The sequence below is a fragment of the Boleophthalmus pectinirostris genome, unplaced genomic scaffold (genome assembly GCF_026225935.1).
Source record: "Boleophthalmus pectinirostris isolate CB_2022bp ecotype Guang Dong unplaced genomic scaffold, ASM2622593v1 HiC_scaffold_3, whole genome shotgun sequence".
Taxonomy (NCBI): domain Eukaryota; kingdom Metazoa; phylum Chordata; class Actinopteri; order Gobiiformes; family Gobiidae; genus Boleophthalmus; species Boleophthalmus pectinirostris.
In genome coordinates, this window is record NW_026571299.1 from 33,320,700 (window position 1) to 33,336,066 (window position 15,367).

The 15,367-nt window shown below is 41.5% G+C and overlaps 3 protein-coding genes across 4 annotated transcripts in view; 1 reads left to right on the plus strand and 2 right to left on the minus strand.

Annotated features, from left to right (window-relative positions):
• The window catches only part of uba7 (ubiquitin-like modifier activating enzyme 7), a 43,487-nt gene extending 37,614 nt beyond the window's left edge, over positions 1-5,873 (plus strand). Inside the window, exons 23-24 of the mRNA XM_020934072.2 lie at positions 104-186; positions 4,857-5,873. Of these exons, the coding sequence (XP_020789731.2) occupies positions 104-186; positions 4,857-4,989 (216 nt within the window). The 3' untranslated portion in view covers positions 4,990-5,873. The remainder of the gene's footprint in view (positions 1-103; positions 187-4,856) is intronic.
• Positions 5,874-6,329: 456 nt separating this feature from the next.
• inka1b (inka box actin regulator 1b) lies at positions 6,330-8,794 on the minus strand. The gene is made up of 3 exons (XM_055160079.1): positions 8,680-8,794; positions 8,530-8,589; positions 6,330-7,324 (listed from the first exon to the last, which is right to left on the minus strand). Exons 2-3 carry the CDS (start codon positions 8,530-8,532, stop codon positions 6,407-6,409), a joined length of 921 nt encoding a protein of 306 aa, XP_055016054.1. The 5' UTR covers positions 8,533-8,589; positions 8,680-8,794; the 3' UTR covers positions 6,330-6,406.
• Positions 8,795-10,276: 1,482 nt separating this feature from the next.
• The window catches only part of LOC110168673 (guanine nucleotide-binding protein G(i) subunit alpha-2), a 51,191-nt gene continuing 46,100 nt past the window's right edge, over positions 10,277-15,367 (minus strand). For both annotated transcript variants that reach the window (XM_020934150.2, XM_055160078.1), the window contains exons 8-9: positions 12,011-12,203; positions 10,277-11,414 (exon numbers count right to left, since the gene is read on the minus strand). In XM_020934150.2, coding sequence (XP_020789809.1) covers positions 12,013-12,203 — 191 coding nt within the window. In that variant the 3' untranslated portion in view covers positions 10,277-11,414; positions 12,011-12,012. The remainder of the gene's footprint in view (positions 11,415-12,010; positions 12,204-15,367) is intronic.

Below are 15,367 nucleotides of genomic sequence, written 5' to 3' on the forward strand. Positions count from 1 at the left end.
GTTGTAGGTCATTAATAGTGTCAGTCGATATATCTATATAATGATTTCTTCTATATGGCTGAAAAGAATTATGATTATGGTTATGATTTGTGTTTGTTTTCAGGAAAAGTGTGGTCTGGAGGTGTGCAGTCTCTTCTATGGGAGCTCTATCATTTACAATGGCCAGAAGGACAGACTCAAGCAAAGGTAATTATACCATTTGATTGTTCACATGTCAAATGAATTAAACTTCAAAATAAAAAAGCACACTCAGATGGTTGATGTCCATGAATTAAACTTAGCACTAGATTATAGTTACACTGCAAAAATCAACTGATCATGACAATTGTGGTATAGAAGGGGTCAGATATAAAACCAAAAACTAAATACTCTTTGCAGTAATTAACTTTTTCTTAACTTTTTTGTAGTGCATTAACATCTGTGTTGCAGAGGCTTGTATCATTCTATAGTATAGAGCCCGATCGTTATGGATTTTGTTGTGGCCGATATGATACTGATATAATGGGAGTTGGAGCTGCTGATAGCCGATATAATCACTGATATATTTAGTGATGTAAAAATTCACTGTAAATCTTGAATTATTTTTTAAAAAAAAACTTAGGTTTGGCTCTGGTGGTTTTTAAACTGGGTTTATTTAGGCAACATTTATTGTTATTCTGCCTCTTTACATGATATGTCATAGGACTAAAGCAAGTCTAAAGCAGGACTAAACCAGAACTGAACCAGGACTGAAAAAGGACTAAACCAGGACTAAAACAGATCTAAACCATGTGTAAAACAGGACTAAACCAGAACTTAATCATACTCGGTCTCTATCTCTCTCCCTCTTTCGACCCCAAGATTAGTCCTGGTTTATTTATTTTATGCTGAATATATATATATATATATATATATATATATGCACGGTTTTTTTTTTACCCTATGCACACGCATATTTTTGAAAGTTTCGTTTTTAGCCGCTGCCGCTGTCAAACTACCACGAGTCTGCACGCGGCATGAAGAGAAACAAAGTGAGAGAAAGAGAAAACACGGCTCCCAATCCCAATAAGGATCAGGCTCCCGTCGTTCGCTTCAAAGAGCCGACTCTAAGAGCCGCTTCGTTCACGACCGACCCATAACTACAAGCTAGTAAACTATCACTATTAGCCTTTAGCTGTAAATGCTGCGCGCCGCGGTAATTAATTATATGCACAAATTTAATCATTCACACATCTATTCACAGCTCATTTACATAGCAATGCTGGTCCAGTAACAAATATATGACCAATATAGTCACTTTACAATAGGCCAATAGAAAACAGCCTGTTTATGTGCGGGAGCTACAGCAGCTAATCGCTAGCCTATCAGAAAGAACCAAAACTAGCTTCAAAGTCGACATATTTCCAACACTCACCGCTCACACAGGCTCCTCCTCACATCACAAGTCTGCACTAATAAATGTCCTTTTAATCCAGACTCAAACCGATTGTCCGTAAAAAGAATATAATCTCAGTGTTGCGCACATGGATCTATGTCTGCAGGTGTAAACAAACGCACGTGACTCTGGGGGTGTGTTCAGGGACAGTACTGATACACACACTAACAAATAACTCCGCAGATAAAAACTGATGCAGAGCCATATATTTGGACATTTATCTGTCTGTAAATTGGATTAAATGAACATAATGTAGAGAGTCTAAGCTTTATAACGAGGTATAACATGCCCACGTGAAATATTGGTTCCTATCAGCAAGCATATTTCCAGGTGCTCATATCGACCGATAATATCTGCCAACCAATATATCGGTCGGGCTGTACTATAGTATTATAGTATATATAAAAATAAAAAGGTTGAGAAATGGAATTAATAGAAGTAGTTTCAATGCTATGTCTCTTTATAATGTATTATTGTGGCAGGGATAGGCCTTTAGAGATGTTATTTTTTTGCCTGGAATGTTCCACTGTGTGGCTTTTAAGTTATCTCTATAAATGCAAACTGGTGAGCCTCCAAGTCAAGCTACAGGTCAGATCTGGAGGAGATGACACCACTTACTGTAAAAATTTGTGTTTTCCAAGCTATTTCTAATAGTAGTACACTTGTAATCAAGTAAATGAAAGATTATAACATTACATTCAAACACAACAGCTTGAGATCAACAACATGATCTAATCTTAAACTTTTGATCCAGTTCCAAAGCAGTGATTCACAGTTCTGAGCCTTCAAATTACAAAGATGCTTTATGTATTAGTTGACATCTAGTTGACCGCATGTGACATCTTTAGCTGCACACTCACACTGAGCAGCATCCCTTTGTTTGTTGTGGAGGTTAATGGCAGGATGAGGCGTTTCCTTTGTTGACACGCTCACACCATGCATCACTACACCCCGACGACTGAGGCTCACTACTACTCAGGTTTCTATGTTTGTTGAGAAGCTAAAGAGTTAAAGTACTGTTTAAGTTGTTTTCCCTCCAAATGTGTAGGCAGGGGCAGGGGTGATGCTGTTTGGACTTGCAGCACATTAAACACCACATATCTGATGCCATAGGGTAAATGAAATCTTTGCACTAGTTAAAGCAGTGAGTCAGACCCAGATATGAAGCCTGCAGCGTCTCTTTTCTTCCAGTAAAGATGGAAGACGACAGTAAATCTGAGTTTTATAGCTCATAATTTAGAGAGATGGTTAAATGTTTCTGTATTAGTCATTTAACTTTGAATTGTACAGTATAATGTTTGACAGAAGGCTGGATAAAACTTTGATTATAGCAGTAGCTTTTTTCTAATAAGAGGTTAAATAAGAACTTAATTTACTTTTGATAGCCATTTAATTAGAGTTCAAACAGGAGTTATCTTGGCAGCAACAAAGGCCAAGTAAGCCACACAGTTTTAAAATGTATATGTTCAACCTCCTTAATTTGAGATCATTTAGATCAGTTTTTCCCAAACTTTTTTTTTATGGGGACCCATATTTTAAAAGTCACAAACCTTCGCAACCCAAGTCAATAGACATTCGTAAATCACAAAATAAAGGTGGATTTGACCATTATTGAACATTATATTTTATTGTTGACTGAGTGATCATGTCTCTCGATCACAAAAAATTTGTATTACTCCAGTATTAAACATTGAAAAACAGAAATTGAAGCAGCAATAAAAGGATCCATAAGTCACCTATTTGGGCATTAAATGTACCCCATTTCTTTTTCTTTTCAATGTTCAGTTGAACCAGCCATATTGAAACAAAATAGTCAATAAAATAATTACAAAAAAGATTAGAAATCATACAAAACACATCTTGACATTTCAACATATGTCAGAACTGTATATTGCAGATCTACATGCCGATCGTGACAAGGCGACCCCAAAAAAATCTCTTTTGACCCACCTCAGGGTCGCAACCCAGTCTTTGGGAAACAGTGATTTAGATAATATTTTATAGGTTATAGGTTATAGGTCTATTACAGAACATGCTAGATGTGATTAGTTCTTCTAGGGGAATCCTCAAATGTTCCACAGTATGGCTTCAAACTGATCTATATCCATGGAAACAAGCACCAGGGTAAGTTACAGTTCAGATCGCTGGAGAGGCAAACTTGCTCATGGTAACAATGCATGTTTTTGAAGGTATAAAAACATATAGAATTTAAAAAAATGCAAGATGGACATGTTTAATGCCATAATGTGAAACATTCTAGGCAAAGCATTGACATCTCCATGGAGACAAGCAGTGGCAAACCCCTCACCAGAAAAGTTTTACTGTGCACTTTTTAATTTAATTCTGCACTTTAGAAACTTGAAACTTCCAGTAGATTCCTCATCATGATCTTAATCAGTGTTCTGATTATACAGGATTTGGATTATAAATTGGCATAATAATAACACAATATAAGTATCTTTGCTACATTATATCTGTGTGTGTGTTTTATGTGGTTTGATAACATATGCCATATGTTTTTTGTCCCTATCCATGTCCCTCTCATGTGGTACTTGTGATTATCCAACTGCACAGGAAGCCACTACTGGTGGGCATTTGTCATTTAGGAGCAGCTGTCTACATGCCCCCACTTTCCCCCCTCTCTTCCCCTCTCTCCCCCTGTTTTTCACCTCTCTCTCCCCCTGTGGCTTCTGCTCCGGTCCCTAGAGAGAGAGGAGCAGTGCGCGGATATCATAGTAAAAACAAAAGAGTGTACATCTGTAGCCTCTCTGGGGATAGTTCAACCTGCACAGGAAGTCACTGTCAGACAAAAACTAACAATAAGAATATCATGCTGTGCCTAGTGTGAGTAACCAACTGGTCATTTGTGGATCTGTGAATGAACAAACAAGATTATGCACTATATACAAATGTTTTAGTTTTTATTTTGTTTTGTTTTTTTTGTAAGATTTGTAGGACAACTTATTAATCAATCAGCCATTTGTCAAATCTTGTGGTATGATATTATCAGATATGTTAATCTCCTGGTACCATATTTTATGCAATATTGTGGGTTGACCAACAGTCAACCCACAACAGTAACAGAAGAAAATGTCCTTTAACTCAAACAAAATCATGCTGAAAATGTCCCTATGCCTTTATCCCAAGTAGTGTTGTCATGATACTACAATATGAAATTCAAAAGAATAGAAACAATTAACTGACTTTAATACCCAAATGATTTTTTAGTCATTTTTTATTCAAAATAATAGTATTTGTTCATTGTTAAGACAAAAAGGTCCAAAATGATCCAGTTTATGTTATTATTTTCAGGATTGATTCTTACTCAGTGCATATCTACTTTCGATACTAGTTTTAGTATCTGATTTTTTTATACTTCTGATAACCTCAATCCTGCATATCATAAATATACTGAGTCATATATTTTGTGTCTTCTTCCCAGTGTGTCTGAGCTGATAAAGATGGTGACCAAAGCAGAGATCCCTCCTCATAAGAAGATGCTGGAGCTGTTCCCGTCTTTCACTGAGGATGAAGACTGTGAGGTAGTGCCCCGTATCCAGTACCTGCTGCTGTGAAGGAGACATGTATAGGGAGACAAATATACAAAAATTAAGAAGCATGAAGCACGCCATTTTAGATAATGCACTGCGTTTCTTACTGCCAATGCTATGTTTACATGGAACTGCACCTTCCATATTTTAATCTCCTGTACTTCTTAACATTTTATGTAATGTTTTAACAATCATGTGAACTTCTTGTTTGAAACTGTTAAAATGCTATGCTTAATGCCATATCAAGTACTGTGAAAGTTAGAGAGATTTTAAATTAATTTTCAATCATGTATGTGCTCAATAGCCAATGAAACACAGGTCTACAAGTTTATGAATATGGCTATCACTATTTTAAAACTGACAATCACAATAATATCTTAACTGACTTAACTGATCTATTACAAATATATAATAGTATTATATAAATATAATAGTATTTTGTGTGATTTGTCTGGAATTGCATACCATATCTTAAAGTTTTTTAATCTACACAGAAATCTGCATTTTAATAATAGAATAGATATATAGATTTAGATGGAGAAAGAGAGGGCAGTGATTTTTTTTACATTGGTTCTTGCTATAGCTGTCTGAACACAGCTGTTTGAACTTAATCCTTGTTCACAAATGCAGCCCCTCCCTTCATATAAATATAGAGATAGAAATATCAACAGTACTTTCACCTGTTTGTGCATAGCTTCACTGCTTATGCTGCCAATACTAACTGCCTTCCACTCCAGTTGTTGCACTTGACACTTGCACTGGACAATTATGTGTGCTATTTGGAGCTGCCATTGTTTTAGATGTACAAATGTGTGTGATTGAAAGGTGTGGTTGTAACATGCATAAAAGTCTGTGTCTGTTCTATTATAAATGAGAAATAAATTATGTCTGCATTGTTGTTTTGTGTATTTCAAAGTTCCCTTTTGCATCATTGCCGCTTTCAGATGACTTTTCCAATAACGATCTCTAATTTATGCATAAAGAGGGGAGTGAAAATGTGACCTAGGGGTATATGAAGGGTAAATGAGACCAGTTAATATTATGTCTATTAGCCACATACTCGAGGCAATCTCACATTTTATAACCAACATTTGTCATAGCACCTTGTCTTCATTTTTGGCAGACACAATAAACAACAGATTTACGATAGCAATTTGAGGTACATTAGCTTGGCTGCTCCCCATGTACATTATCACACTATTAGCCCCTTAGGAACATACGTATATTAATCTCAGTGGTTAAGTCATAAGCAAAGCCTATGTAAAGTTTATATGAATTAGAATATTAAAAATGGTTTTCCCCAATTTTAAAATCTGGTAAATATTTTAACTGATATTTAAAACAAAAGAAAACCAGGCAAAGAATGAATGTACATAAATAAAGCTTTATTATTTGAAAATAGAATAGGCAGTTGTGAAATATGCAACATTTTCTTCATTCTTCAAATATATCCAATAATATCGTTACATATGATTGGTTGGCGGCTGCCTGTCTTCATTAGTGCAGTGAACTTGTGGAAGTCTGAGTCTGTTTCGTGTAATCCTGTGTGCGACTGGTGAAAGAAAGGTTTAAGTCCCTGTAGTCCCACTGGGCAGGACAGCCTTTTGGATGCTTCAGTTTGCCTGGCATTTACACAGTCCGCTGGTCTGCTCCTCATCTCTACACCTTTCGAGATCACATTCAATCTTTTACGCATGTTCACGATGATGTCCTTAGCCAGTCGCCTTCCTGAATTTGGCTTGTGTTCAGCTGGTTCTGGACTCTCTGGAAGATCCAACCAGTTTTTCACCAAATCTGCAAAACTATTGTCCCCAAGAACTAAAGGTTGTCTATTTCGGCTGCGACTCAACAATGAAGTGGTCCAGTCCTCTGGGTTTCCAGACTCAAAAGAAGTCCACTTTTCCAAACAAGCATCTGACGTAGATTTAGGACGGATTCTCCCATTTGTAGACACACGATTTGTTCTAAGACACGCAGAAGAGGAAACACGAACATTCCTGGTTCTCCTCAGCACAACTCCTTCATCGTGCCATGAATCCTCCGAAAACCCAGAGTCAAAATCCACACTTTTTTCGCTACCTGGAGACCCTTGTTGCCATCTTTCATTCTCCTGCTCATCTTCTTCCTCAAGTGGACTGGCCAGACAGCAAGCAGAGTCATAGGTACCAGATTCACTAGTCTCAGAAACCCGAAGTCTTGTGGATTGGTTTTGTTGTTTACAAAATCTCGTCACAGCAAAAGATCTGCCACATGGTTCACTCAGTGGCCTGGGACGATTCAGCTGTTTGCGGTCGTGTAGGGACTTCTTCATGTACTGCATCTGGTCCCGCAGGCAGTCCGGTGATTCGCCTAAACACAGCTGAAAAGAAAAAAGACAAGTTAGTCAAATCATTTAGACATCACCATTTATAGGACATACTAAACATACTTTGAATATTTTATACATACATTGAAGAGCAAGTGAAAAGTAGTAGCAGTAATAGCAGTTTTTAAGTAGCGTCTGTCCTAGTAGTAGACAGGCAGGCAAGATTAATTGCCCATACCAGTAAGTGAAAAGTAGTAGTAACAATAGTCTTACTAATAGTAAGTAGTCTATTGTGGCAGTAGCTGTGGCTTTTACAGTAATGGGCATGGTAGTATTAGTATTTTATTAAGGAAAAAGCTTATAAAAACAAGCTGTGGTTCACTCCTTTAGTCTTTCTAACACTCATCATGCCTCGGCCTGTTTGACAGTGGCTGGAGCTGGAGTATCCAGAAGTAGGCCAAGATTTTTAAAAGATTAGATCATCACTTCCATGGTATTTTACAAATACCCCTACTATAAAGGAGAGGGGTATTACCTGCAGTGTGCACTGTAGGACCAGTCTACAAAGCACTTTGAAAATGTAATACTCAACCTAAAATGTTTATTGAAGCACAAACATTACATACCTATAGCTAAGTTTAACACGTGAATTCAAAAAGTTGAGTAAAATCGACTCTTAAGATAATATATACATTTCATAATTATTTTACAGTATAAGGCTAGGGCAGGACTAAAATGGGGAACTCCAGTTTAGACAAAGCAGCAGAGTGAGTCTGACTATTAGGAGTGGAGCGCATATCCTCTGTGAACCCCACTGACCCACAGGATGTTGCTGCTCTGAATTATAAAAACGGAAATGACTGCAGCGCGTTGGAATTGAAATGTTGGACTTCTAATAGCAATTCTCTCTTTTTTCTACAATTCAAATCGTTTTTTGCAACCCTATGCACCTATCACGTTACAAAAGCCCGTGCTGTGGTGGTAAGGGTCTCTCCACGTTGCTGATGTTATCACAGCTGCAGGCGCAAAACCATTTGGGGTTTGAAAAGGACTTATCTGCCTAAAAGACGCGTACACAGCGGGACACTGCAGTCCGTCTGTGTACCATTTGAAATAACATGTTTCTACTTGACTGCCTCCACACACAGCACGTGAGTAGCATACCAAACTGCAAGCATTTGGCAAGCCAAAATATGTGGCTATAAGCTATATTTTACCACGACAATAAGTTAAGCCATAAATTGCCAGGAAGAACTTACCATATTGTCCTACGATAATGTCCAAAGCAGTAGACTTGTGGAGGAGATTCACTTTCGGCTCTGCAAGGGAAGAAAATATATAAAAAATATGGTTGACAACAGAAACAAAATCATTCAATAAAGCAGCATGGATCAAGCAAAAATACTCACCACTGCATTTCAATGTAAACTATAAACTTGAACGACTATGAACTTCTAAAATCCAAAATTAAGTCGCGCACAGTAAGTTTCTTGCTGTGGTCTTTAGTCTGACTCACCAGGGTCCTGTCACTGGACTTTAACGATGCTGAGCTCCAAGCCTCAGCCAATCAGCGTCATGCGCAAAAACATCCAGCCAATGGGAGTGCGCGTGAAATGAGAGCCGTCCTCGTGCGCGTCCAGCGGTTCCTCCTGGAGCCAAACATCTGTCGCCTGTTAATTAAACCCTTATTTAATTTACATATATTTAATTTGTAGAAATGTATCTAATCCATTAAAAAGCGATAAAAGACTAAAATCAGCCACAGCTTTGTAATAAAAAAGTTTATGTATCCAAGGCTTCAAGTTGGAGTTTGGTTACCTATATATTATTATCATCAGAATTATATTAGAATTCTAATTATTATATATGTATTTCAATCGGCAATTCTGTTTGACCAACGCAGGAAAACAAAACAAAACAAAATTTGCCTAGTAAAAAATCATAACCCAAGTTCAGACAGACAAACCCAAAGTGACATATCACCAAAATAACTGCATCAAGACCACATTATATGGGCCAAATTAAATAAATGTTTTGACTAAAAGAGAAAAAATATATAGTTCAAATCAAGTTGAAAGCAAGCTATAAAATAAAAACTTACCAAACATCTTTCTAGAAATGTTGGTCTGGTTGACAGTGTCCTTGGGGCGCCTACCTGACGCCACCTGGTGGAGCGCGGCGGTCCTGTCCTGAGAGCCTGTTAGCGCCTCCTCACGGCCTCATGAAAGTCAATGGAGCCGCAGAGACCGAGCAGTCCGCTTCTGTTCTGTCCCTAATGCACTTTTGCATAAAAACAAAAGGCCCGCGCTGCATTTGACGGCTCTGTTCCATTTGCATTTCTAACCTCTTTAGATGTTGATCACTCTGTTCTGTAATTCAAACAAGGCAACTCAAGAAAAACATTTAGACCATTAGAATTAAATGGGTTAACTTGCTAATCTAACGATGTCTAAACATGTCATGAGTTTGAACCTACATGCTAAAGGACAATAAGCTCACCATGTATCTTTTCTGGTGGAAAGTACACGTTTGCTCATCTCCATGGAGACTGGCATGCCTGACATGTTGCACAATGTAGCATTAAAGTGATCCATCTCTCATTTACAACTATTTTATTACAGATATTACAAAAACTAGAACATGATGCAATCCTACTGACAGTGCCATCGCCGGTCCACAGATCTGACCTGTAACTTTTTCTAAGTGTTTGTCTCCATGGAGATACAGATCTGTCATACTGTGGAACATTAAAGATTGTCTAAACAGCAATGTTGTGGAGACAAGCATGGGGCAACCCTCCACCAGAATATTACACGTGCAAACCGACTTACCTTTTTTCTTTCAAAGCGACACACAAGTACAGCACAGTATGGCCAGATAGTATTAACTACTTTGCCTACTTCACAACAAGCTTTTAATAAGGAATAAACAACATTGTTGTCAGTTTATTTATGGCTCCCCTTCAAAGTGGAAAAAAATTAAAACAAAAGTAACAGACACTACACATTATGCAATCATGTGTTTATTTACAATGAACAAAGTGAATTTCATTTCGACCACCATTGCACTATAACCATCCATTTGTTGTCACTGTGCTGCTGCTGCGGTGCTTTTCAAACTCGTGTGAATGATGTGAACCCAAGTGGAGTAGAAATAGCCCTAATTCACACTATATGAACATAGCATGTCTAAAGAACGAGTGTAAACGCAGATATCAAGGCACAAACATGTTAAAACACTGGTAAAATGAAAGAAACATACCGGATACAGAACTAAATGTTATAGACAGATCCACTTAATAAAAATCTTGCAGATATATTAAAAGTGACACATAACAAGTTTTTTTTTCTAAAGTAGGAATGTTTTTGTTCATCTTTTGTGAGAGAAGAGAGGAGTTTTATTCTGGTCTAGGGAGCTCATGCAGAACAATGCGCTATTGTACAACTCCGATTATTGGTTCAGTGTAAACATTGTACAAAAGACATTTTCATAGCGCATCCCTTTATCATTCTCCATGCTTTTTTTTCTTTTCAAACTTCGGAAAAATCGGCTCTGTGCAGTTTCAGGTAAAATGTCAACTTAAGTTATGTGATATAAAAATCTAATATCTACTCTTATTGACAAAAAAGGGAAATAAAATAAAATGTATCTTAATAAAAAACATTAAAAACAACATACAGCCTATATATTCCTCATGATTTTAAGCTTGCACCAAAGGCATTTTAATACTTTCATCTTTGATTTTGCTTTTTAAATAATAAAGTTACAGAATTTATATTGATCCAGCATTTTGGGGGGATTATCTTGACTGCCTAATGTGCCTTCAGCTAGTTGCAATACAGTAGATTTTTTTATTTTTTCCATTGAGTGCTGTCTTCAATTGGCTTTTGTCCAGTCAGAGTCCTCTTTGTGAAACCATTATTTACAGGCACTCAACATGAATGTATGGCAAAGCCCTGACCGAATATAGTTACACATCTAAACATAAAATATTAAGACAAAAGTGTGTGTGAATATTGTGAAACATGTGATGAATGGTCCCCCCTCTTGGAGTCAAGTCTGTTATGGTTTTCATTATGAAAAGCAGTAATCGTCTCATTTCTCTTGCAGTCTCTCATGCAGTCTGTGTGTGCCAGGTATTGTCCTGAGAGAGAAAAACATAAAAAAAATATAAGTACAGTGACTTGGATTATTCAAAAATACAAAGTTAATACAAAAATTAAAAGATGCACTACGTAACTTCTGTCGTGACGCTTATCTCCGTGAAAGTGATATTGCTTTGCCTGGAATGTTTTTGGTAAGGTATAAATGTACAATTTATTTGATTAGATGGGTTTTTGCCACTAAAAATGCCTAGTAAACATGCATTTGTCTCCATTAGAGAGTTTAATGCCATTCTGTGGAACATTGCAAGAAAAGCAATAACATCTGCATGGAGAAAAGTAATTTTAGAATATGTGCCGTGAAAATGTCATTTTGTGCCAACAGCCTCTGACCACCACCAATCACACTTTCACACTTATAACACCATTTACAGGCAAGCTCAGTCAAGTGTCTTGGCAGAAGATAGGAGTAAGCCTTACATGTTCAAGGATATTTACAATTTGAAAACTATATTCTGCCCAAATAGTATTTCTTTAAACATAACTAGAATAACTGATTCTGATAAGTAGAATCACTGAACATTCTAAGATACAGGTCAATAACTGAAGCATCTTTTGTAGGTGGGCCGTGCAGTACCTTTAGAAGAGGCCACAGTCTTTAAGGTTGTTCTTGATGATGACGTCGGTGACAGCGTCAAACACAAACTGCACGTTCTTGGTGTCTGTAGCGCAGGTGAAGTGAGTGTAGATCTCCTTTGTGTCCTTTTTCTTGTTCAGGTCCTCAAACTTGGTCTGGATGTAACTGGCTGCTTCGTCAAACTTGTTAGCTCCTGTTTGAATATATGAGAAAGGAAAGATATTAATTAGCCCCTCCCTGAACCGTCACCTTATCGTGGTGGAGGGGTTTGAGTGCTCGAATGATCCCGGGAGCTATGTTGTCAGGGGCTTCATGCCCCTGGTAGGGTCACCCAAGGCAAACAGGTTCTGGGGGACGGGTCAGATGAAGAGCGGTTCAGAAGCCCTATATAATGATGTACACTCAGAGGCCAGCGACGTCGCCTGGATCGGAGTTACCGGGGCCCCACCCTGGGGCCGGGCCTGGGGTGGGTGCTCGCTAGCGAGCGCCTGATGGCCGGGCCTTCCCCCACGGGGCCCGGCTGGGCTCAGCCCGAAGGAGCGACATGGGGCCATCCTCACGTGGGCCCACCACTCGCGGGAGGATCCATATGGGGCCGGTGCAGAGAGATCTGGGCAGCAGTGGACAGTGGGGACCTCGCTGACCGGATCTCCGGACATGGAGACTAGGCTCTGGGGACATGGAATGTCACCTCGCTGGGGGGCAAGGAGTCTGAGCGTTACCGACTAGATATCGACCTCACCTCCACGCACAGTTTGGGCTCGGGAACCCAGCTCCTTGAGAGGGGCTGGACTCTCCATTTCTCTGGCGTTGGCCGCGGGGAGCGGCGGCGGGCTGGTGTGGGCTTGCTCATTGCCCCACAGCTCAGCCGCTGTGTGTTCACCCCGGTGAACGAGAGGGTCGCGTCCCTGCGCCTTTGGGTCGGGGACAGGTCTCTCACTGTGGTGTCGGCCTACGGGCCGAACAGCAGTGCAGAGTACCCGGCCTTTTTGGAATCCCTGGGAGGGGTACTAGACAGTGCACCTACCAGGGATTCCGTTGTTCTACTGGGGGACTTCAACGCCCACGTGGGCAACGACAGTGACACTTGTAGAGGGTGATTGGGAGGAACGGCCTCCCTGATCTGAACCCGAGCGGTGTTTTGTTATTGGACTTCTGTGCTAGTCACAGTTTGTCCATAACGGACACCATGTTCGAGCACAAGGGTGTCCATAAGTGCACGTGGCACCAGGATGCCCTAGGCCGGAGGTCAATGATCGACTTTGTAGTCATGTCATCTGACCTACGGCCACATGTCTTGGACACTCAGGTGAAGAGAGGGGCTGAGCTGTCAAATGATCACCACCTGGTTGTGAGTTGGGTCTGCTGGTGGAGGTTGAAGCCAGAAAGACCTGGCAGACCCAAGCGTGTAGTGAGGGTCTCTTGGGAACATCTGGTGGAGCCCTCTGTCAGAGGGGCTTTCAACGCACATCTGCGGGAGGACTTCTCCCAGATTCCGGGGGAGGCTGGAGATATGGAGTTCGAGTGGACTTCATTCTCGGCCTCTATTGTCGATGTGGCCGCTCATAGCTGTGGGCGTAAGGTCTGTGGTGCCTGTCGCGGCGGCAATCCCCAAAACCGGTGGTGGACACCAGAAGTAAGGGATGCCGTCAGGCTGAAGGAGGAGTCCTAACGGGCCTTGTTGGCTCGTGGGACTCCTGAGGCAGCTGACAGCTACAAGCACGCTGCTGCCTATGCAGTCACAGAGGCGAAAACGCGGAGCTGGGAGGAGTTCGGGGAGGCCATGGAGGAGGACTATCGGACAGCCTCAGAGCTGTTGACCTCAACTGGGGACGTTGTCTGGCGGTGGAAGGAATACTTTGAGGATCTCCTCTTCTGAGGAGGAACCAAAGGCTGAGGACTCGGAGGCGGACTCATCCATCACCCTGGCTGAAGTTACTGAGGTGGTTGGCAAGCTCCTTGGTGGAAAGGCTCCGGGGATGGATGAGATCCGTCCTAAGTACCTTAAGTCTCTGCATGTTGTGGGGCTGTCATGGTTGACACGCCTCTTCAACATCGCGTGGCGGTCGGGGACAGTACCTCTGGACTGGCAAACCGGGGTGGTGGTCCCTCTGTATAAGAAGGGGGACCGGAGGGTGTGTTCCAACTACAGTGGAATCACACTCCTCAGCCTTCCCGGTAAGGTCTATGCCAGGGTACTGGAGAGAAGAATCCGGCCGATAGTCGAACCTCGGATTCAGGAGGAGCAATGTGGTTTTCATCCTGGCTGTGGAACACTGGACCAGCTCTACACTCTCCATCGGGTGCACGAGGGTTCATGGGAGTTTGCCCAACCAGTCCACATGTGCTTTGTGGATCTGGAGAAGGCATTCAACTTTGTCCCTCGTGGTGTCCTGTGGGGGGTGCCCTGGGAGTATGGGGTCCGGGGCCCTTTGCTAAGGGCTGTCCGGTCCCTGTATGACCGGAGCAGGAGCTGTGTTCGCATTGCCGGCAGTAAGTCAGACCTGTTCTCGGTGCATGTTGGACGCTGCCAGGGCTGCCCTTTGTCACCGGTTCTGTTCATTGTGTTTATGGACAGAATTTCTAGGCACAATCAGGGGCCAGATGGGGTCCGGTTTGGGGACCACAGGATCTCATCTCTGCTGTTCGCAAATGATATAGTCCTGTTGGCTTCATCATACCAGGACATGTAATGTGCACTGGGGCTGTTTGCAGCCGAGTGTGAAGTGGCTGGGATGAGAATCAGCACTTTCAAGTCTGAGGCCATGGTTCTTGACCAGAAAAAGGTGGCTTGTCCTCTCCGGGTGGGTGGGGAGTCCCTGCCTCAAGTGGAGGACTTCAAGTATCTCGGGGTCTTGTTCACGAGTGAGGGAAGGACGGAGCGTGAGATTGACAGGCGGATCAGTGCAGCGTCTGCAGTGATGGGGTCGCTGTATCAGACCGTTGTTGTGAAGAGGGAGCTGAGTCGAAAGGCGAAGCTCTCGATTTACTGGTCAATCTTCGTTCCTACTCTCACCTCTAAGCTCTGGGTAATGACTGAAAGGACAAGATCGCGGATACAAGTGCTCGAAATGAGTTTCCTTCATAGGATGGCTGGGTGCTCCCTTAGAGATGGGGTGAGGAGCCCAGTCACACGGAAGGACCTCAGAGTAGAGGAGCCAGTTGAGTTGGCTTGGGCATGTCCCACCAGGAGGAGGCCCCGGGGAAGACCCAGGACACACTGGAGGGACTATGTCTCTCAGCTGGCCTGGGAACGCCTCGGGGTCCCCCCGGAGGAGCTGGAGGACATGTCTGGGGTGAAGGAAGTCTGGGAGTCCCTGCTTAGACTGCTGCCCCCGTGACCCATCCCCAGATAAG